Below are 21,565 nucleotides of genomic sequence, written 5' to 3'. Positions count from 1 at the left end.
AGGAAATGCCTGTCTGTGGGAAGGAAGGAACCAGAAATGAGCTCCTTCCACATGTTCTCTTTCACACACACACACACACACACATATTCTCACACACCCACACACACACACACACACACTCTCTTCCCCTCTGCCTTTGAATGATTCACTGAGTCAGACCAAGTTGTAAATGAGTAAATCTCTGATTATCAGTAAATCATCTCTGATGCCCAAGGGCAATTCCCAATGGGCATAGAGTTGGGAAGACTTGGATCCAAATCCTGACTGCGATACTTCAAAGCTGCCTTAGTTTACTGCTCTGTCAAATGGGGGTAATGAAGCTGGTTCATGGAATGTTCAGCTATGGGTACAGCTGTGACAGCAACAATGATAGGATGAGAATTCAAGTGGCTTAAGGCCAGAGGCATAGAGGGGTGGCCCTGGTCTGGGAGGCAAGAGCCCTGGGTTCGAGTCCTAATTCCTTCCCCAAGATTCCCCACTAATGGGCAATGTGAGTACCTGCCTGGCTGAGAGGAGAGGAAGAGGAAAGGGGGAATGGGGGAGACCTCCTCTATCCAAGAACACGGCTCCTTCGCTCACTGCTGCTGTGTTGCAGGAAAAGACATGGAAGGCAGCAATGGGGTGCCCCTGTTGAAGGACGAAGTACCTCAGACCCCGGTGTCCATGAGCAGAGCCCTTCAGGTAAGGCCCTGACCAAGCCTGCGGCCACAACTCACCCAAAACTAGCCAGATGGCAGATGGGGGAGGGGCGATCACAGAGAGGCAACAGGCCCCAGAATCTCAAGGCTGTCAGAAGCCCCCAAACCCCATCCCACCAACATTCAGGGATGGACCCAGAGCTGGCCTGGCTTACTGACTCCTAAAGGACTGACCCAGCTGCAGGGAAGGGGACCCAGTCAGACTCTCTTGAGAATGGAGAGGACAGGCAGCCCCAGTGAGTCAGGGGATGGGACTAGGATGAGAGAGGGCCAGGGGCAAGAGAGCTTGTCAGCTCCCCATAATTGGGAGCCGGGACCCTGGGATCTGACCCTCCCCTTGTCCCAAGTCAAAGGGATGGTACTCCTGGGCCTGCCTAGCTCACAGGGCTGCTGAAGTCTGTTGGTGTGAAGGACCTTGGGAACTTCCCTCCTCTCAGCCTCAGGGTCCCCTTCTACAACGTGGGGCCATTGGGGGTTCTCTGACGCACCTGCCAGTTCTAGACAGAATCGGGAAGCCCAGAGCTTGTGAGTCGCCTTCTGAGTCAACCTTGCCTCTGGCACCTTAGCAACTGTCTTTAGGGGAAGGGGGGAGACCAAGCTCAGAACATCACAGCTTGGGGGTGGAGAGGGCTTAGGAAAAACTAGAGACTAGGGGTGGCTAGGTGGCACAGTGGATGGAGCACCAGCCCTGGAGTCAGGAGGACCTGAGTTCAAATCTAGCCTCAGACACTTAATAATGACCTAGCTGTGTGGCCTTGGCCAAGCCACTTAACCCCATTTGCCTTGAAAAAACTAAAAACAAACAAAAACAAAAAACCAAAAAACTAGAGATTAGAGAATGTCAGAGTGGAGACGGCCTTCCTTTCAAACAGGAGTGGTCCAATCTGGGGGGACCTTAGAACATGGAAAGTCAAGCTGGGAGGGACCTTGGAACATGGACCATCAGAACCAGAAGAGGCCTTAACCCAAAGCTAGTCATGGCCATGACCTTAGGATGTGGAGCAGGGAGGACCAAGCTGGGAGGAATCACCTCACGTGACCTGTGTCCCCCTCAAAGGACAGCGATGCCAAGCTCTCCTAGGTTCCTTATCAGCAAGTCTGGGAAACGTGGAGGCTTGGTTGAGTTCAGGCTTTCAGTCAGAGAGGATGTTTTGTTCGTCCTTGACTCCAGCTGGCTCCCATCACCTAGAGGAAGCCGGGATGGGAGACAGAAGGGGGCAGCCAGGAGCCTTGTTGGGAAAGGGCTCCTGGATGCCTCCAGACCCCATCCTGAGGAGACACAGATCTCGGAGCCCACCCAGCCCAGGGGCTTCAAACCCAGGTTACCCCTTCGTGCACTGAGAGCAGAGTGGGGCCCAACAGGGTGACTGGGACCCTGTGGCTTTTGAGCCAGGCAGAGATGGTCACTCTAGGCTCATGGAGCCACAAAGCCAGGCTAGAGCAGGGCAGAGGCTGCAGAGCTTGGATGGACCAACCCTCAGCTTAACAGAGGGAGAAATGGAGGCCTGGAGAGGGAAGGGACTTGTCCAAAGTCACACAAGAAGTAGGTGGCCGAGCTCTGTGTGTGTATGTTCTCCCCTCCTCCCACCCCCTAGAGGGGCAGAAGCCGGGCCCTCCCTTACCTATGGAGCCAGACCCAGGGCCTCATACAGTAGTTAGGAAGCATATGTGAGATTGTGAATCAGGTGGGGGGGGTAGAGTTTTGTGTAACCCAGCTATAGGAAATGACTAACCCAGCTGGGAGGGCCCAGGTCCTGGGGCAAGACCCTCCAGATGATGCAAGGCTCTGTGGACTGGGTGGAGCTGTCCACATCTACCCCTTCTTTTCCCATCTCCTTCCTTGTCCACTTCTCTCCCTCCCTCTCCTTATACTCCTTGCCTTTTTTTCTTTCCTTTATTGCCTCCCTCTTTCCCTTTGTTCCCCTCTCTCGTTTGTCCCTTCTGTTCTCCTTCACTCCGTTCTCTCCCTCACTCCCTCCTTTTTTCTCCCTTTCTTTTGTCTTTCCTCACTCCCTCCATCGCCTCCTTTCTAGCCCCCTGCCCTTCACTTTCCTTCATCCCCCACACCTCTCCTTCCCTCTCTTCAGCCTTTCTTCCCTTCTTATCACTCTCCTGGGTCAGCTTCTGCAGTCACTGCTTGGGGGAGGTGGAGGCCCTCAATGTCTCTGGCAGACTGGCATCTCCTCCTCCTCCTCCTCCTCCCCTCCCTAGCCACCTGAGCCGTGATTCACCGACAGAGTGCCAGGTTTGGGCTGGGCCTCAGGAGCCTGGCGTCATTTACTTGGCTCCAGCCGCCTCCAGTACTGGGAGCTTCAGCCCCCAGCCTGGTGCTGCCTTTGTCTCCGACTCTTTGCCAGCCAAGCTCAGAGCTCTCAGGCTGCCCCCTTCTCCAAACACCTAGGCCAAGGGCATGGGATGTGCTGAATAAGTCTCCCCAGATGGAGTTGCAATGTGGGTGTGGTATATGTGAGGGGGGAGTGTATGTAGGGTGTGTGGGGGTGGTATGTGTATATGTGTATAGGTGGTGTATGGGGGGGTGGAGGATGTGGGGGGGCAGGATGTCCCGGTTCCTGGGTTGGACACACCATGGATGGGCCACATGGAGCACGAGTGATGTAGCAGCCAGAGAAAGAGTGGAGGATCAGGGGCAGGTGGTGGCATGCTGCCTGAGCAACAGAAACCTTGGGAGAGAAGTAGTGAGCTCCCTGTCATGGGAAGTCCTCAAGTCAAGGCTGGGCAGTCCCTCTAGAGCAGGGATGAGCAACCTTTTTTTCTGCCAAAGAGCATTTTGGGGCAGCCAGATGGTGCAGTGGATAGAGCACTGTTCCTAGAGTCAAGAGGACCTGCATTCAAATCCAGTCTCAGACACGTAATACTTAGTTTAAAAAGGCCATTTGGATTTTGATACCATCATTTTTGGACTGGACAAAATTATCAATTTAAAAATGAGCCTGCTAAACATTGAACTAATTCACCCCTAAAAAGCTCCTAGATGTATGGAATTTTGAGTCCTGCATGTGGTGGCATGGCAGCACCAGGCCAAAAGATTTCTCCACAGATATTCACCACCCCTGCTCTGCAGAAAATGCCTCCATTGGGTAAGGAAGCAACCCCTTCTAGCCCAAAGATACTGTCATTCGGAAAGCCCTTTCTGCTCACAGATCAAACATGAGAAAAATCTAGATCCTGGCCATTGTTCCCATCCTTTGAGAAATACAGGCAAGAAGGGGCAGCTAGGTGGCACAGTGGATAAAGCACTAGCCCTGGAGTCAGGAGTCCCTGAGTTCAAATCTAGTCTCAGACACTTAATAATTACCTAGCTGTGTGGCCTTGGGCAAGCCACTTAACCCTATTGCCTTGCAAAAAAGACCTAAAAGAAAAAAGAGATACAAGCAAGAAGCTATGAGAGCCCCAGGCCAGAGGCCATGGCTGCAGTGGCAGAGATGAGGACGATGGTGCTCAGGATCCAGAAGGTCCCTCCTCCAAGTTGGAGGATCCAGAAGGTCTCTGCATTGGGGTCAGAAGTTCTACCTTGTCATTTAATGGAGCCCAGCTGGGGCCCAACATCCAGAGACAAATGGGTCTGCGTCTTCCATGGGGCTTTTTGTTCCAAATCAAGCAGCCCCACCCTTCGGTCCTGCCTTAAAATAGTGTCCTTGTGTCTGCAAAGAGCAGCAGGAGGACTTCAGGGAAATCCGTTGGAACCGAGCTGTCAGAACTGTTTCCAGTTCTCGTTTTCAAGTAATAAAACCACCAATTTTTTAAGCCAGGAAAAGATAAAGGAATGTCCCTGCCCATCCTGCCCCAGAGGCCACTTCCTCCTAAGGAGGGGCCCAGGTCCCCAGAGGTTGGCGGCACCTCACGCTCTGACCACTCTCTGTGTCTCCCCTCTGTACAGAATAATGACTACAGGCTTTGCAATGGATCTGACAGAGAATCCTTATCCCCAACGGCCAAAGTCACCAAGAAAGAGACTCTCAAGGTAAGGGAGACCAGGCAATTTGGGGGGGGGAGGGCTCCTGGGGGGCTTTTCTGGGCACTTGAGGCCTCTCCCTATTCTTTCCTCTGACATCAGCCCCAAGGGAGGGGAAGGGTGAAACTAGGGTTCCGAGACAGATGGCTGGGAGACTCCCCTGAAGCGGGTCCCCCCCCTTTGACCCCATCTCTCCACCTTCCTTACTCCTTTTCTTGCTTCTTCCTCCTCTTCCTCTCTTCCACTTTCTCCTCTTCATCAGCTCTCCCGTTTCTCCCTTTTCTTCCCTCCAAACCCTAACATGACTAACCCTGAGCCTCCTCTCCCATTAGGTCCAAAAGAGGAATTACCGCCAGGAGAAGAAGCGGGCCACCCAACAGCTGTTCAGTGCGCTGAAGGACCCCAGCGTGGTGATCATGGCTGACTGGCTGAAGGTACGGGATTCTCGACATCAGCCCCAGGTTCTTAGGACCAAGATTTGGTGAGATACTTCAAGGGCCTCTGGACCAAGCCCCTCATTTTATGGAGGAGAAAACTGAGCAGTGGCACAGAGGATAGAACACCTCGAATCAGGAGGACCTGAGTTCAAATCTTTCATCATACTCTTAATAATTGCCTAATAAAGAAAACTGAGCTGGTCCCTGCCCTCAATGGGATTACATTCTTATCAAAAGAGATAGACAAACTAAATCTAAAGAGGGGAGACAGCTGGGGCGGGGGGATCAGGAAAGGCCTCTCATGGGAGTCACATGGGCCTTATACATCATGGCTTAGGAGGACCAGGCTGGGCCTTGCAGCCGCCCTCCAATCCACCCAGAGACGAGAGTGGGAGAGTTGTGAGGAACAGCCAAAATAGCTATGGCTTTCTGAAGGGGAGTGGTCAGCACTGATCAATCAAGAGGGCCATAGGTCCACTCTCTCTCCAGCCCCAGGGAAGTTGGGCCACCATGTCACTGTGGTGGTCACTTGGGGGCTAGTAGAGACCAGGATACCCCCTGAGGACCCAACCCCAAAATAATTTGTTTGTTTGTTTGTTTGTTTATTTGTTCATTTATTTATTTATTTTGCAAGGCAATGGGGTTAAGTGGCTTGCCCAAGGCCACACACCTAGGTCATTATTAAGTGTCTGAGGTCAGATTTGAACTCAGGTCCTCCTGACTCCAGAGCCGCTGCTCTATCCACTGCGCCACCTAGCTCCCCCCTTCCAAAATAATTTAAATGGGTTCTTCCAAGAGTCTGGGGCACCAGAACCTTCTGGGGACAGGCCCCCCCCAAGCCAGGCTGCCTCTGCTGGCACCAAGAAATTCAGTCAGGTGCTGGGTGCCATTAGCTTGTCATTTGAAACAGAATGGACCTTACTCTGCTCTGGGAGTAAGGGAAAGGGAGAGAAGGGGCTGTGGAAGGGGAGGGACAACACTCTCCCCCTCAAATGGGCTACTCCATGAGCCAACATGGGGCTCCCAGAGTTAGGACACCAATGGGGATGGGCAGATGGGACAGCACCTTCCAGCCAGTCAAGGTGTCAGACCCTGATCCAGAGAACTGGGCATTGGGTAGGATGTGCCAAGGGGGTTAGGAAGAACCAGGCTCAACCCTTTGGCCAAAGAAAAGGCCACTCCTGGCTGAGGGCAGCAGGGAGGGCTCCCTGGAAGAAGTGGCATCCAAGCTGGACTCTAACAGCTGAGACAGCATTGGTAGAAGGAAGGGGGAAGGGGGTGGTCAAGTCTAGGCCCAAGGAACACTGCAAGCCAAGGCTGTCTCTGGGGAATGAGAAGAGACATCCCACTTGGCTGGAGCTTAAGTATCTAGAGGTGGTTAATTATGGGTAAGGCTAGGGCCTGGCAGAGGAGCAGAATTCTCCTTGGGAGGTGATAGGAAACCCCCAGAGATAAGAACTGACCCATGTATAAAAAAAAAGATCATCCACATCTTCAGTAAGCATACATTAATCGCCTAGAAAAATAACACATGGAGCGGCTAGGTGGTGCAGTGGATAAAGCACAGACCCTGGAGTCAAGAGGACCTGGGTTCAAATCCGGTCTCAGACACTCAATAATGACCTAGCTGTGTGGCCTTGGGCAAGCTACTTAACCCCCTTTGCCTTGCAAAAACCTAAAAAAAATAAAAATAAAAATAGCACAGCATGGGCACGAATCAGGAAGTATCAGGACAAGGGAGAGTGTTGGGAGAAGTTCTTCTGGATTGCCCTTAAGCCGCACTGAGCCTCAGCTTCCTCATCTGTATAATGGGATGATAATGGGGGTCGTGAGGAGATGTCACCCTGATCCTCTTCCTCCTTTCCATGGCTCAGATCCGGGGGACTCTGAAGAGCTGGACCAAGCTCTGGTGCATTCTGAAGCCGGGGGTGCTCCTGGTGTACAAGACGCCCAAAGTGGGCCAGTGGGTGGGCACCATCCTGCTCCATTCCTGTGAGCTCATTGAGAGACCCTCCAAGAAGGACGGCTTCTGTTTTAAGCTCTTTCACCCCCTGGACCAGTCCATCTGGGCTGTGAAGGTAAGGAAGGCCCTGGGGAAGGCCCCAAGAGGGGCTAGCAGCCAGGGAGAGATAGCCAGATCCCCGGGCCCAGGCAACCAGCCAGAGTCTAAAACCCAAGGCCAAGCAGGTCTGGCCAGAGGGTAGGGGCCAAACAACCCCAAAAGGGAAGGAGGGAGAGCCCCTGGAAGAGAGAGCTCATTGGATAGTCAGGCCTCAGTTTCCTCATCTGTATAATGGAAGGAATCCTCCCACCCAGCCCTCCTGGATCTTCTCAAGGCTCTAAGGGGAGAATGGCTTGGAGAGGCAGGAGGCCTGTGGCGGGCCTGCACAGACTACCCTCAGGCCCCTAGCTGCCCTAGCTGTTCTGCAGAACCTCCAGGGAAGGGGTCCCTGTCTCCTAATCTCTCAGCAGGAGGGTGGCCACCCTCCAGCTGCCCCACTGTCATCCTCCCCTCACTTTTTAACTGGGTCTCGTTGGAGACAGACCCCCTGGTCCCCTTCCCATTCTTAGTCTCCATCCCTGGGGACTCCAAAGGCCAGGATTTCCCCTCGGGCCTTAAGGTCAGCCAGGTCCCCACCTCATCCTGACTGGTGAGGCCAGGGACTAGGCAGCAGCTGAGTGCTGTGGACATGAGGAAGTCAGGGCCTGGGGAAAAACATTTTGGCACCAGACCTCCAAATGGAGGGCCCAACAAGAGGGCCTGAGGTCCCAGGGCACAGGACCCTAGCGCTCTGCTGTCCTAAGCCCTGGAGCTGCTCTGAGGCATTCTGTGTTCTCCTTCCCATTCTAATTGCTGAGCTCCCTCCAGGTTCTGACATTCTCCGCCCCCCCCCACCCCGTTCTAATGTTTCTTGTTCTGTTGTGGCAGCTGCCCCTCAGCTCTGATATTCTAGGAGTTTCTGAGTCCTCTCTCCTCTTTATTCTCTCCATGCATCCTTTTGGGCCTCTTTAATCGAATCTCTTGCCTTACCTTCCTCTTCCTCTCCCCCCTCTGGTCCCCCATCCACCCCTTCTCCTCACCTTCCTCTCCCAGCTGGGTCACTCCTGAGACTCTGAGGGGCAGGAGACTATTCAAGGCAACCACCTCGTCCGCACCCTCCTACTGATGAGTCGAGGGCTTCCCAAGGGCCTCAGTTTCCCCAACTCTGGGGGGCAGAACTTTGAGCTGACACCTTATTTTTCTAAGTGCCCCCACCTGGCCCCATCTTTGAGCCTCCCCATCCTTCCTGGGTAGGCAAGCACACTAGTAAGCACGCTCATCCTAGCCTCTGGGGGCTCCTGCTGTGAGCTTAGGCATAGTCTGTCTCCCTCCTGTGACCTCTAGCTGCTCCCATGAAGGTGAGTGCAAGCCTGTCCCGAAGAAGCTCAAAGATGGGGCCACATGGGGTGTCCAGGCAGACAAGGTCCTCAAGGCTGGTGAGATCCTGGCACAGCCTTCTGGAGTCATCGTCACTAGGCCAGGTCCTATAGCTTCTCAGACATTTTTTCAGGGGGGGGGTTGGTTTGGGGTTTTTTTTGGCAAGGCAATGGGGTTAAGTGACTTGCCCAAGGTCACTCAGCTAGGCAATTATTAAGTGTCTGAGGCCATATTTGAACTCAGGTCCTCCAGGGCCGGTGCTCTATCCACTACACCACCTAGCTGCCACTTCTCATAGACTCTTGAGCTGGAAGGGATCCTAGAGATCATCAAGGTCAGCACCTTCATTTTACAGGGAAGGAAACAGAAGCAGAGAGGGGCAGGAACTTGTCCAAGGTCACACAGCATGTAAGGTTGAACAGAAGCTCAATTTGACTGATGCCCAGTCAGTCCCCTGGACCCTGGAGTAGCAGCCTTCGCAGATCCCAGAATCTCCCAGCTGGCAGGGCCTCCATGTGGCAGCCATGCCACAGTGACTCAGGACAGTCACTCAACCACCGGGTAGATGAGGATGATGATGATGATAGCTACATTTATACAGTGTCTACCTTGTGCTAGACCCTTGGTAAAGATCATCTCAGATCTCACAACTGCCTGGGGAGGTCAAAGCTATTATTTGCCCCACTTTACAGTTGAGGAAATCGAGGCAAACAGATGAAGTGATAAACTAAAGCTGACAGTGAGTTAGTTCCTGAGGTCCACTTGGATACAGGTGTTCCTAACTCAACCCAGAACTCTGTCCTCTGTCCCACCCAGCTGCCAAGGTCTGAGGGGTCTCACTATCCTCCAGGTGACATGGGTGCTAGGCAAGTCCAGCTAGGTGCCTCCCTAGCAGGAGGCTTGGGAGGTGCTTGGCCAGATGCCACTATGGTCTGTCCCTCCCACAGACCGAGGGCTCCACCTGATCCTCAGATGATGGGAGGGGGTGGTGCCAGGCTCCTCAGCTCCTTCACACTCTGCTTTGTGTGTCTGCTTCCAAAGGGTCCAAAAGGTGAGAACGTGGGCTCCATCACCCAGCCCCTCCCCAGCAGCTACCTGATCTTCAGGGCACCCTCTGAGTCTGACGGTAAGTCCCCTGGCCTGCCTACACCTAACTTCCTTCTGGGTCGGTTTAAAACGCTGCCAGACACACCTCTCAGCATCCCAGTCGTGCCAGCTTGTACCATAGCAGGAGTCTCTCTGGGCCCCTCCAGCCTCATCTGGGAAACCCCAGACTTCCCCTCCTGAGACATCCAGCCCCTGGACCACCCAGCAGCCATTCTACTAGGTGTTGGTGCTCTCCACGGGTCAGGCTTGACTCAGTTTCCCCACCACCACAAGCATTTAAGTGCCTTCTGAACACCTCAGCACCTTCAACTTTGTAGCCAGGGCAGACTCTTGACAGAATGCAATTCAAGCTCATCATTTTTTTTAATTAAACATTTTATTAATTTTGAGTTTTACAATTTCCCCCCTAATCTTACTTCCCTCCCCCACCCCCCACAGAAGGCAATTTGTCAGTCTTTCCATTGTTTCCATGGTACACAATGATCCAAATTGAATGTGATGAGAGAGAAATTAGATCCTTAAGGAAGAAACAGAGGGTATAAGAGGTAGCAAGATCAGACAATAAGAGAGCAGGGTTTTTTCCCTAAATTAAAGGTAATAGTCCTTTAACCTCATCATTTTGCAGACAGGGAAACTGAGGCCTTGCCAGGGCCACAAGGGTGGTTGGCTCAGCTATCTGGCTCTCACTCTCTCCAGACCCTACAGTTAGTCAACAAGCATTAATCCAGCACCTTCTGCCCCGGGGCCATTGCATATGGATCCAAAACTACAACAGCCTCTGCTCTCCTGGGGCTTACCTTCCAGCAGCTTCTGGCAGGTCCAACCCAGCAGAGAGGGGGGCCATGTTTCCTGGGCTGCCAATTGTCCGCATCTCACACTTGAGGGCAGGAGTCGGTCGGGTGGTCAGTCAACCAACATTTACTAAACAGCTTCTCTATTCAAGCAGTGGGTTCTAGACTAGAGACCCAGAACCACCAGGTCATTTTCTAGGTAGTATGTAAGAACATGAGGTCCATCAAGGTACTTCCCCCCAGGACTTGGACTATCTGGGGTGACCCCAATGGTCATCCTCATGGACATCACTTTCATGGCCACATAGCCCATGCTCCCCTAGTGGCTCTTCCTGGACCTCCCTGAGAGAATCAAATGACCTGGAGAAGAGAGCGCCAAATCATGTGGCCTCACAAGGCGATCTCTGGGTCTTTTCTTTGGACCTTAATTTCCCCCCTGTAACATAAGGGAGTTGGATGAGATGATGAGATGTACTCCAAGGCCTCTCCCTGGGCCCCCTTCTATTTCTAGAACCCAAGCCCCCCAGCCTCCGAGTCTCTGCTCCTATTCAGGTCACTCTTGGATCCACACCCCCCCCCCCCAAAATCAAAGCAAATAACTTTGCTCTCAGCACCCTCCTGTGGTGGTTTGAAGAATAGCACAACCATAAGGGGGAAGTGACCTTGCTTAACAGAAAGAGAATGATGTCCCTCTCCCTTGTCCAGCACCCCAAATCAAACAGTCCCAGGGCCCCCCTGGCTCCTATAAGTGCCAGCCTTCCCAAGATTTCTCAATTCCAATGCCTTCCCCAATAATTGTTTCCCATTTTCCTAGTCCTTTATTCCTGTGGTGTCTCCCAGATGATTTAATTATAAACTCCTTGAGGGCAGGGCCTGTCTCTTGCCTCTTTTTAGATCCCCAGGTCTTAGCAAAGTGCAAAGCACACTGTAGGTGCTTAATAAATGTTAATTTATTGATTGATTGATTGAAAAGCCATTTCTTTCCCTTTTGAAAAATTGGCCTGACATGAATTGAGATGATGACTTTTCTGACTCAATCAAAAAAATTTCCCCTCCTCTCCCCCACCACCCCACCCCTCATCCCAGCTCTTGGAGTAATGTGGGAATATTGGCAGCTGCCTTAGCCCTCCGACCACCAGACTCACTCTCCACAGCAACCAGACCCTGGTTGGGTTCCTAGGAATGTGTGTCCAACAAGAACATAGTAGGGGAGGGGGAGGGCAGAGAGGATCTAGGGGACCCCTGCAAACAGAAGAACCTGGAGGAAACAGCCAGGCTGCTTCAGAGTTCAACATCCAGGATCTCACCAGATGAGAATTCGGAAGGAAAGCCCCTGATCCCAAACTGTCATTTGACAAAGGAGAAAACCGAGGCAGAGAGAGAGAGGGGAAGAAACAAAGTGATATGATCTTGGAGTTGATGATCAGTCAAAGGACTAATTATCCCTGCTAACCCTCTGACCCTGGAGAAGTCATTTAACCACCGTCTGCCTCGATTTTCTCAACTATAAAATCAGAATAATAATAACCTACTTGCTTCTCAGGGTGGTTGTGAGGCTGTAAAGAGATGGTATCACTTAGGGCAGTATGCTGACACATGGTAGGCTTGTTTCAAATGGCTAATACAGAAATGTTTTACTCGATTTTGTAAGGCTAGCCTCTGTGTGATGCTTACTATCTCAGGGAAGGAGCGGGGAAGCAGGAAGGACATTTGGAACTCTAAACTTTAAAAAAAATCTAAATGTTAAAATAAGTCATCTTAATAATATATAATTGGGGGAGTATGTGTGTGTGTTTTATATTTGTATTTAGTTTATAGAAAATATATATTCTCTCATTTACATATTAAAACCGTATGTCCTTCCTGTGAGGAAGACACTTTATTTTTTTTAACTCATAAATGAAAAAAGCATTAAGCATTAACACACTGATGATCATTGATTCCAGACTCGGCCAAGTGCTAGGCATAGACACAAGCTGGCCCCTGGCCTCAAAGAGCTTTCCTTCAATAAAATCTTCATTTTGCCTTCAGCTCTTACATCCCCTCCATTTTCCAAAGCTTCCTTCTCTCCCCACTCTGCCCCTTGTAAAGAAGGGAGAGAGGTCCAAGGAATCGGGCCCCCGGGAAAGGCCACCCTGCCCGGCCTTCACACTCCCAGCCCCTCCCTCCTCCCCTGTTTCCCCGCTACAATGTTTCCTTGTGTCCCTCCTCGTTACATTGTTGCGGTGGCTGTAGCTAGCTTGTGGCTTTGCTCCTTTCTCAGAGCTGCATCAGTCGGTCCAAGTCTTCCAAAGCTTCTTCGTAGTCATTTTGTTCATGGTTCCCTCCGGCACCCTGGCGCGGGCTGCTGGAGGACAGAGATCGCCTCCCTCTGTATCCCCCCAGAGAATGCACATAATGTCACTCCAGTCATGCTCTGCAGCTTCTTCAACCATTCCCCAGTCGGTGAGCTCCAATTCTGCTTCCAGATCGCCAAACGGGCTGCTACCAGTATTTGGGTGTTTATGGTGTCTGTCTTTCTGACCCTGACCTCTTTGGGTGTGTACCTAGCAGTGGTGTCTCTGGGTCAGTAAGACCACTTTTAATGTTTTAAAGAAATTATTTTAATCAGTCTTTCTACAGAATTCCAAATTGCTTTCTTCAGGATTAAACCAATTCACAGCTCCACCAACAATGGGTTAACCACCCTGTCCTTCCATACCGACTCCCTCCTACACTGACCCTTTCTATTTTGAATTATCTTTGCCCAATGCATTAGGTATGTTGTAGCCTCAGAGTTGTGACCATTTGGATTCTTCCTGTAATTAGTCTTCCATATAATTGCTAATAGTTTGAGATTGTTTGGGTTTGGTTTGGGGGGGTAGTTTTTTGAGTCCTGTTTGTTACTTTGACCACTTATCCACTGAGGATAAGTTTTAAAGTGTGTCTTGGATATCAGACCCTTCTTGGGGATGTTTGACCAAGGTTTAGGACAACATGTGATTAACCTTCCAGCAGGATAGACACCTGAGTCCCCCTTGTTCTTTCTCCCCACCCAGGCCGCTGCTGGCTGGATGCTCTGGAGTTGGCCCTTCGCTGCTCCAGCCTCTTTCGACTCAGTGCCTCCAAACAGGGGAAGGATGGAGAGCTGATTGGCCAGCTGGATTCCTCCCAGATTCCCCTGGATGGGTTGCTGCATGGTGGGACCATCTCAGACCAGGATCTCTTTCAGTAAGCATAGGCCAGACAGGGCAGGAAAGAGAGCCAGCTTGAGACTCATCGGGGGGGTGGAGAGACTGTTGTCCACACCAGTTGCTTCCCCCCCATTCTCTTCTTGCATTTGTGCCTCACTTTACCCAAGCACTGCCCTCTCTGAATGGTGTGTGAGTCAAATTCTCTGGTGTAAATACAGGGGGAGAGGGGTCTGTGTTGTGGGTTCCATTGTCCACAGAGTGGGTCTGTGCCAACTAGACTTCCCTGAGTGATTCAGCAACAGCCACTTGTCTTCCCCAGCCTTCCCCTCTTGTGCTATACTGTATTCCCCCACTTCTGGCACCTGAGATACCTCAATCGAGAATCCTACTTTGGAGGATATGAGAAACTCAGTCATAGGCCTCAGAAACCCCAGCCTGAAATATGGTGGGAGAGCTGATCCCAGAGAAGCCCTCCTGCTCTCCCTGTTTCAAAGCCTGCCTCTTGACCCTTGCTCTGAACCTCTGTTGTCTCATGGGTTACATGGCCTCATAGCATCATGAGGAGACTTCATTGAGATAAGGAACACAAAAGATTTCATTAGCCTTCAGGCTTCCAAGGTAGTACTGAAGGGCTGAGGATAGGGAGCCAAACAGCAGGGCCCCTGCCTCCTGGCTGGAGGGGAGAGGGGACACTAAGTACTGTGTTTGGTTAGTGACTGGAGGCACCACTGTGGGGAATGGCCCAAGGTTGACTAAGGGGCAGACCTTCCCCTTAGCTCAGCTGAGTATGAATCCTGTGTATGAATCCCTGAAGGATGAGACCAATGTGAATGGTGGGGGGGAGGGGAGGGACAGAGGATGACAGAAGATCACAGCACCTTAGATTTAGGGCTGCAGGGGTATTTAGAAGCCATTGAGTCCAGTCTCCTCATTTGACATGGGAGCAAACAGAGGCAGAGGCCAGTGAAGTGATTTATCCATGGTCCCCCAGCTAGTAGCTGAGACAGGATCTGAACTCAGATCTTTCAGACCCAGCATACTCTACTAGAAAAGTTGGATGGGGTATATCTGGGGGAGGCAGGGAATGCTCGTGCTCTCTCTCTCTCTCTCTCTCTCTCTGATGCATTTCTTCTCCCTCTGTCCCTCCAAAGACTGAATTCTGTTCCCATGCTCATATCATGTCTATAAATGACTGTTTACAAGTGAGGCCTGCTCTCCTCCTCTTCTCCTTTGTTCTGCCCAAAGCCAGAAGAGAGGGAGGTCTTTGTGACCAGAGAATGTTGGCCCCCCCAAGTCTGGTCTAGGAGTGCATTGGCCAATGGAAGGAGCTTCTTGGGGGTAGGCAGCATGGCCCAGGCCTCTGATGGAGAACCTGAGGCCTCCCTCTGTGTTTCAGACTGAATGAGACCTCCCTGGAGAACCACCAGCTGGAGAACGATGCCTTTTCAGACAGGTCGGAAAAGGATACCATCGAGGAGTCAGAGAATGACACCAGAGAAAACAGTCGAAAGACCAATGACAGTGAGAGTGACCAATCAGAGACCCCCGGGGAGCTCAGTCAGGAGAAAAAAGGGACCACATACATCGAGCAGATCTACGAGGAGTTTGGGGAGGTAGGAGAGGGAGGTCTGGGCCTAGACTATGGTCGGCACGCTGTCTTAGGGCCACCTCCCTGAGAGAGATGGGATTGTCCTCACTTTCTGGATGAGCAAAGTGAGGCTGATGAAGGCAAAGGGACTTATCCTTGGTCCCAGCCTTCTGCCAGTGTCAGGCAAGAGGCTCAACCTAAGACCTCACTGCTTGTGACAAGTGTGGCCCAACCTCCAGCCTCCTCACACATTCCTCCCCTTTCCCAACTGGACAGTCCAGCCAAATTGGCTTCATCCTGTCCCTCATAGGTAACAGTCCAGCTCTCCATCCCCCTAGTCATCTCTGGCTTCCTTTAACACAAGCTTTGGTTCTGTGTGAGGTCTTTCCTGACCCCACCCCAGCTTCCAGTCTTCCTCTCCCCCACCTCACACCATGTCCTATATCATCCAAACTTTTAGATATAAATGACCGACCACAAAAGAAAGAAGCTCTGGGGGAAAGGGCGATCCCAAGCCTCTGCTTATTTCCACTCTCCACACTCCCTTGACTTGGTTGGTTGTTTGATTGGTAGCCTCTGATTAAATGAAATCAGGAGTCCAAAGCTTTTCACAAACCTTAAGGCTCTACATAAGTGTCAGCTGCCATTATCATTCTGCCCTTCCCTTGTGGTTTGATTTGGGGGTGGGCTTTCCCCCAAGGGACTCTGCTATTCCCTCCTTGCCAAAGGAAGATCACACCCAAGGCCACAAGTCAGAGAGTGGCAGAGCCAGTCTCCAGCCCCACCCCAACCCTATGCTCTTAACCATTACCTCCCTAGCCCCACACTGCCTCCTTTTCCAGTGTTGGTTCCATGTGGTCCCTGCCGTCTAAAACCCCAGTCTCATTCACTCTAGCCCTCTGGTGATTTGATTTGGATCTAGGCTCAAACCCTGCAGACCTAGAAGTGATGCAGTTCTGGGCTGAGGAGGTCTACAGAGAGTGACTGACTAGACTGGTTCAAGTCCCTTCAGCAAGTCTATTAAATGCTTCCACTAAAACCTTTCTATGTGGCAGACTCTGGGCTTCTTCTCCCTAGACTTTTTTGTTTGTTTTTTTTTGGGGGGGGGTATTTGCAAGACAGTTGGGTTAAGTGACTTGCCCAAGGTCACACAGCTAGATAATTAAGTGTCTGAGATCGGATTTGAACTCAGGTGCTCCTACTCCAGGGCGGGTGCTCTATCTGCTGTGCCACTTAGCTGCCCCCTCCCTGGACTTTCCAATGTCAGCCACCCTCTTATTGTGGCAAAGGATTCCCACTTATCCTCAAAGGCCCTTTGTGTAGTCAGTAAGTTTTTGATTTAAGAGATCTATTAGATCAATGGCCCTGAACATTCCTGTCTTGCTCCAGTAATAACAGCTGGCAACCATAGAACTCTTAAAAGTTGGCAAAAACATTTTCTATATGTTCCCTCATTCAATCTCCATGCCCCTAGGAGGTGGCTGCTATTATTATTCACATTTTACAGATAGGGAAACAGAGGCACACTGAGATGATGGGTCTGAGATAGAATATAAAGTCAAGTCTTCCTAACCCAAGGTCCAGGACTTTATACACTGCACCACCTCTACCATGGACAGAGGCATGGAGCTCATGAAGCTGGGAGGCCTCTTGTCCCACCCAGCCCTTTCCTGAGGGCTCACCTGCAGAAATGAGGGTGTCCCCTTTGGCAAAATCCAGAGTCAGTCCATCCTCCTCTTCTGACTCCTGCCCCTTTGACTGGAGTTTCTCTTCTGTTCTCAGACAGGAGAGTCATCACAGACTGAGACTGTCTCAGATGAAAACAAGAGCCTCATCTGGATCCTCCTGAAGCAGCTGCGCCCAGGGATGGATCTGTCCCGGGTGGTGCTGCCCACATTCATCCTGGAACCTCGCTCCTTCCTCAACAAGCTCTCCGACTACTACTATCATGCAGACCTGCTCTCTCAGTAAGTGTCCAAGGGCCTAGGACCTTCTGGGGGCCCAGGGTTGTTCTGGATGCTGAGGATGCTAGTCCTTACCCTCAAGGAGCTTATAGTCACATCCCAAGAGAGAACGGAGCTGAACCCAGTCCTGGGGCCGAGGCCTGGAGGGACTAGGCTCCAGGCAGGGGTAGGCGAAGGAGAGCGCTGTGAAAGCTCCAAGACAAAAGATGACATCTTGCCTTTGGATAACCACAAACAAGCTAGTGTATTGGACCAATAATTCATGAAGGGAACTCAAGGTCTGGGGCAGGGAGGAAGTGTCCCCCCAGGAGTTGGGGGAATTGCGACTTTTCTTATTGAATCACTGATGTTCTGGCTAATTAGTAAAAGTGGACACATGGGTGGGGGCTTGTGAGTAAGGTACTTGACCTGCAGCCGAGGTAACGTTTCTGGGGACCTGAGTCAGGAGAAGAATACCCCTCTTGTCACCCTCCAATGGGAGTAGAGACTCTGCCTTGTTTTGTTTTTCTTGCCACCACCCCAGGGACTTGCACACATAGCGATAGCTTAATAAATGCTGAACTGAGCTGGGCTGAGAGTGATGTGAAACAATGCTTCAAAGATAGGGAGGACACTGGCCCTGAAGTCAGGAGGACCTGAGTTCAAATCCAACCTCAGACACTTAATAATTGCCTAGCTGTGTGACCTTGGGCAAGTCACTTAACTCTCCATTGCCTTGTTAAAAAAAACTAAAAAAAAAAGATAGGGAGGAGCCCACTTGGATGGAGAGAGGATCCCAGGATGAGCCAGTTGGGTTTTATCCCAGAGGTAGCACAAAGATGATAGAGGATTTTCAAGCATGGGAGGGATGGGATCTGGGATCTGGGCCTTGGGACCCAGTGGAGCCTAGAAGGGTCCTAGGCCCCAGAGGCTTATACCTCTGTGTGCTTCCTGACCCAGGCATCCCAGCCTGAAGACATGGAAAACCCTTTTCCAACATGTTTGGAGGTCACAGCCACCTCAGAGAGGCTGGAAAGCCTAGATTCATAGGAGAATCTCTAGGTTTGAATCTCACCTCTGCCATTCACTTCCCTTGAGATTGTGGGGGGAGTAATGAAATTAGGGGGTTGGGCTCAGTGATCTTTGGGGTCCCTCAAAGCTCTTAATTCCTGCTATGCATGAACTGAGGGTGGATGTGAGGTGGGAAGGAGCATTGTTCCCTCTCTCTAGCCTTCTTTTGTCTGAGCGGTCATCTGGTGGGTTAGGTAGATTGGTGTTCAAGAATGGAAGCTCTTAGATTTCAGATTCTGGAACTCACAGGCTGTGGATTGTGACTTTGTGGAGTATAGTGTATCAGCCCAAGCACTGAGGGCTGAGGCTCAGTCTTTAACCAAGGGCTGGAGCAAAAGTTCTGTGAGGGGGCATGAAGGAGGATTGTTTTTAGTAACTAGTAATCAGAAACCACCAAGGCAAGGTGAAGGTAAATCGGGAATGGGAAATGGCTCTCACCCAGTCACTGAGCAGAGGGTTTGGGATGCTGGTGAGGTGAAGAAAATGGTGTCTAATGTATCAGACAGGAGTGCCATCTGCAAAGCTACATGGGAAAATGGACAAGAGATATAAGAAAGCTGAGGGAGATTTCCTTGCCAGGCCTGTGGGAGTCTTCAAGGTCTCTCTTCTCTGGCCTGTTTGTAGGTGTCGTTGTCTCTGGAGGCCACTGGGGGCTCAGGCACTGAGATGCCCATACATTCTAGAGGGAGCTGGGCTGGTGGTTTTCACGGATCCACCGTTCAGACCATTAAACACATATAGGGCATGGTCCAGAGTGAGCATCTAAACTACTGGGTATGAGAAAGAACTGATCTGGAACAAGAGCAATCAAAAGGGACATGTCCCTAAGTAAGGGGGCACAGGAATCTGCCACCATTTTCTACAGTTTTCAAGATGTGGAAGGTCTGTAGCTAGTCATCCCTGAGGACCTGGCCAGCCTACAACAAACATGAGAGCAGGAAGTTCTATTTTTAGTCATCCACCAGAAGAAAGTTCTATTTTTAGTCATCAACCAGCATTTATTAAATGCTTGCTGTATACTGAGCACTATGCTGTGGGTTGGAGATACATAGAAAGGCAGCCTCTGCCCACAAGGAACTCACATTCTAATGGGGAGATGATATGCAAACAAGTATGTACCAACAAACCACAGATGGGATAATATGGAGGCAATCCCAGAGGGAGGGCTCCAGCCTTAAGAGGGATTTGGGCTGGGACTTGAAGGAAACTGGGGAAGCTAGGAGACAGAGATGAGGATGGAGAGAACTATGGCGTGGGGAATAGCCAGCAAAAGCTCCCAGAGAAGAGAGAGAGATGGATGAAGCATCATGGGTGAGGAGCAGCACCTAGGACCATTTCACCAGTTTGCAGAAAAATGGAGAAAACTAAGGCTGAGGTTTAAAGGTAGGATGGGCTGGGTAGGAAGGGCCCGAGGACTTGAATTGGATTAGTTTTGAAGTTTCAAGTCAATCTAATTAGTCTTCAAACATTTATTAGTCACCTGTGATATGCAGAACCCTATGCTTGGTGGTGTTATTGTTGCTAGATCATTTCAGTTGTGTCATAACCCCATTTAGGGCTTTCTTGGCAAAGAGTCTGGAGTGGTTTACCATTTCCTTCAACGGTTCACCTTGTAGATGGGGAAACTGAGGCAGCCAAGGCAACATGACTTGCCCAGGTCATACAGTTAGAAAGTGTCTGAGGCTGGATTTGAACTCGGGAAGATGTGACTTTCTGACTCCAGCCCAGTGTTCTACTCTGATAGAAAGTGCAAATGTGTATCGTCCAGAGTCTTGGGGTAAAAGTCCAGCTCTACTTCCAGCTCCAGTGTCAAGATCCTTTCAGTGGAGCAAATTTTAGATGTGAACTTTAAAGGATGATGAGGCACTCCACAAAACGGGGGAAACATGGAGAAAAAGGGCAGAGAAAGCTGTGATTCACTTGGTGGCCAGAGAGGAGGCACGGAATATAAAGTTGGAAAGACACAGTGCCAGTTCTCAGAGGGCCTCAGGGATTCCAATTTAGTGGGCAGCCTAAAGCAAAGTCTAATGGATTAACTAGGACTAATGCTCCTCTCCACTTAGTCCCATGGGACTTTGAAGAGAGCAGAGAATCTCAGCCATGAAAGAACCCTTTGCCATGACCTCACCCATCCACTGGGGCCTTTCTCTGTGGTAGAGGGATGTTTTACTCAGGCCCCAGTTGGACTCAGACTCCAAGGTCCCATCCAGCTCAGAGATTGTGGGATGTGTAACCCACCCTAAGATCCCTGAGGGGCTTTCCTGACACGCTGCTTGCAGACCTTGTAGCTCATTAGCCTCCTAAGTCCGTGGCTGGACAGTTCTGATAAAGGTCATCTTTGTACCAGGTTTCAAAGAAAGGAAAAGGAAAATTAGAGACTAGAGAAAATGCTGATTGCTGGCAAAATTACAGAGTTCCCTACAGGAAATATCTAGAGAAAAAAATCTTGATCACAGAGAGGTATCATGGCTTCCTCAAAAACAGGTTGGGCCAGACCAGTTTTATTGGATCTGATTGGCTGACAGTTACAAGGAAGGATTTCAGCAAGTCTCTCATGCAGCTCAATAGAGTACAATTAAGTAGATAAAGACCTTGCTGAATGCCCTTCACAGGGTAGTCATAAGCTGTTGGATACCAGTGTAGAAGGAAGTCTCCAGTAGAGTGACCCAGGAATCTGTGCTTGACAACATCTCTGAGCCATAATCTCCTCAACCTCTCCCCTCAAAGGTCGCTATCTAGTCTTCAAAGGATTTCAAAGAGGTGAACCAAACTACCTCCTAAGGCAACTTAGTCATTTTAAATCTAAGTTTTATCTTTGGCAGTTTTTCCTCATTGTTCCAAGTTCTCCCATCCAGAAGCAAATGGAAGAAGTCTATCATTCTTCCACAGGACAGCCCTCCTTATAATGCAACACCATTTATATCTGTGGTGGAACACTATGGTTCTATTAGAAACCAAGAGGGATGGGAATTCAGAGAAGCCTGGAGGGATTTGCATGAACTGATGCTGAGCGAGATGAGCAGAACCAGAAGAACAATTTCCACCCTAATACCAGCATGGGGGTGGTGATCAACCTTGATGGACTCTCTCATTCCATCAGTACAACAATCAGGCATAATTTTAGGGAATTTGTGATGGAGAATACTATCTGTATCCAGGGAAAGACCAAAGATTATCACCTTCGGTTTTTTTTAAAAAGTATCTTATGTACTACATAAATTTGCTAGCTCTAATATTTTATTTCTTCCTCAAGGATATGTTTTTTTCTCTCGACACATGCAATTTTGATCTATGCATATCATGGAAATAATGTAAAGATTATCAGACTGCCTTCTGTGGGAGGGAGGGAAGGGGAGGAATTGTAAA

The 21,565-nt window shown here is 50.5% G+C and overlaps 1 protein-coding gene across 6 annotated transcripts in view; it reads left to right on the top strand.

The window, feature by feature from the left end:
- Positions 1 to 21,565, top strand: part of OSBPL5 (oxysterol binding protein like 5) — a 134,426-nt gene that overhangs the window by 86,068 nt on the left and 26,793 nt on the right. For all 6 annotated transcript variants that reach the window (XM_074230827.1, XM_074230825.1, XM_074230829.1 and 3 more), the window contains exons 3-10: positions 596 to 681; positions 4,597 to 4,680; positions 5,004 to 5,105; positions 6,983 to 7,186; positions 9,568 to 9,652; positions 13,463 to 13,634; positions 14,994 to 15,210; positions 16,968 to 17,152. In XM_074230827.1, the coding sequence (XP_074086928.1) occupies positions 596 to 681; positions 4,597 to 4,680; positions 5,004 to 5,105; positions 6,983 to 7,186; positions 9,568 to 9,652; positions 13,463 to 13,634; positions 14,994 to 15,210; positions 16,968 to 17,152 (1,135 nt within the window). The remainder of the gene's footprint in view (positions 1 to 595; positions 682 to 4,596; positions 4,681 to 5,003; positions 5,106 to 6,982; positions 7,187 to 9,567; positions 9,653 to 13,462; positions 13,635 to 14,993; positions 15,211 to 16,967; positions 17,153 to 21,565) is intronic.

The sequence above is a fragment of the Macrotis lagotis genome, chromosome 3 (assembly GCF_037893015.1).
Source record: "Macrotis lagotis isolate mMagLag1 chromosome 3, bilby.v1.9.chrom.fasta, whole genome shotgun sequence".
Lineage (NCBI taxonomy): Eukaryota > Metazoa > Chordata > Mammalia > Peramelemorphia > Peramelidae > Macrotis > Macrotis lagotis.
Note: the sequence above shows the minus strand (reverse complement) of the source record. Positions and strands in the feature narration are given on the sequence as shown.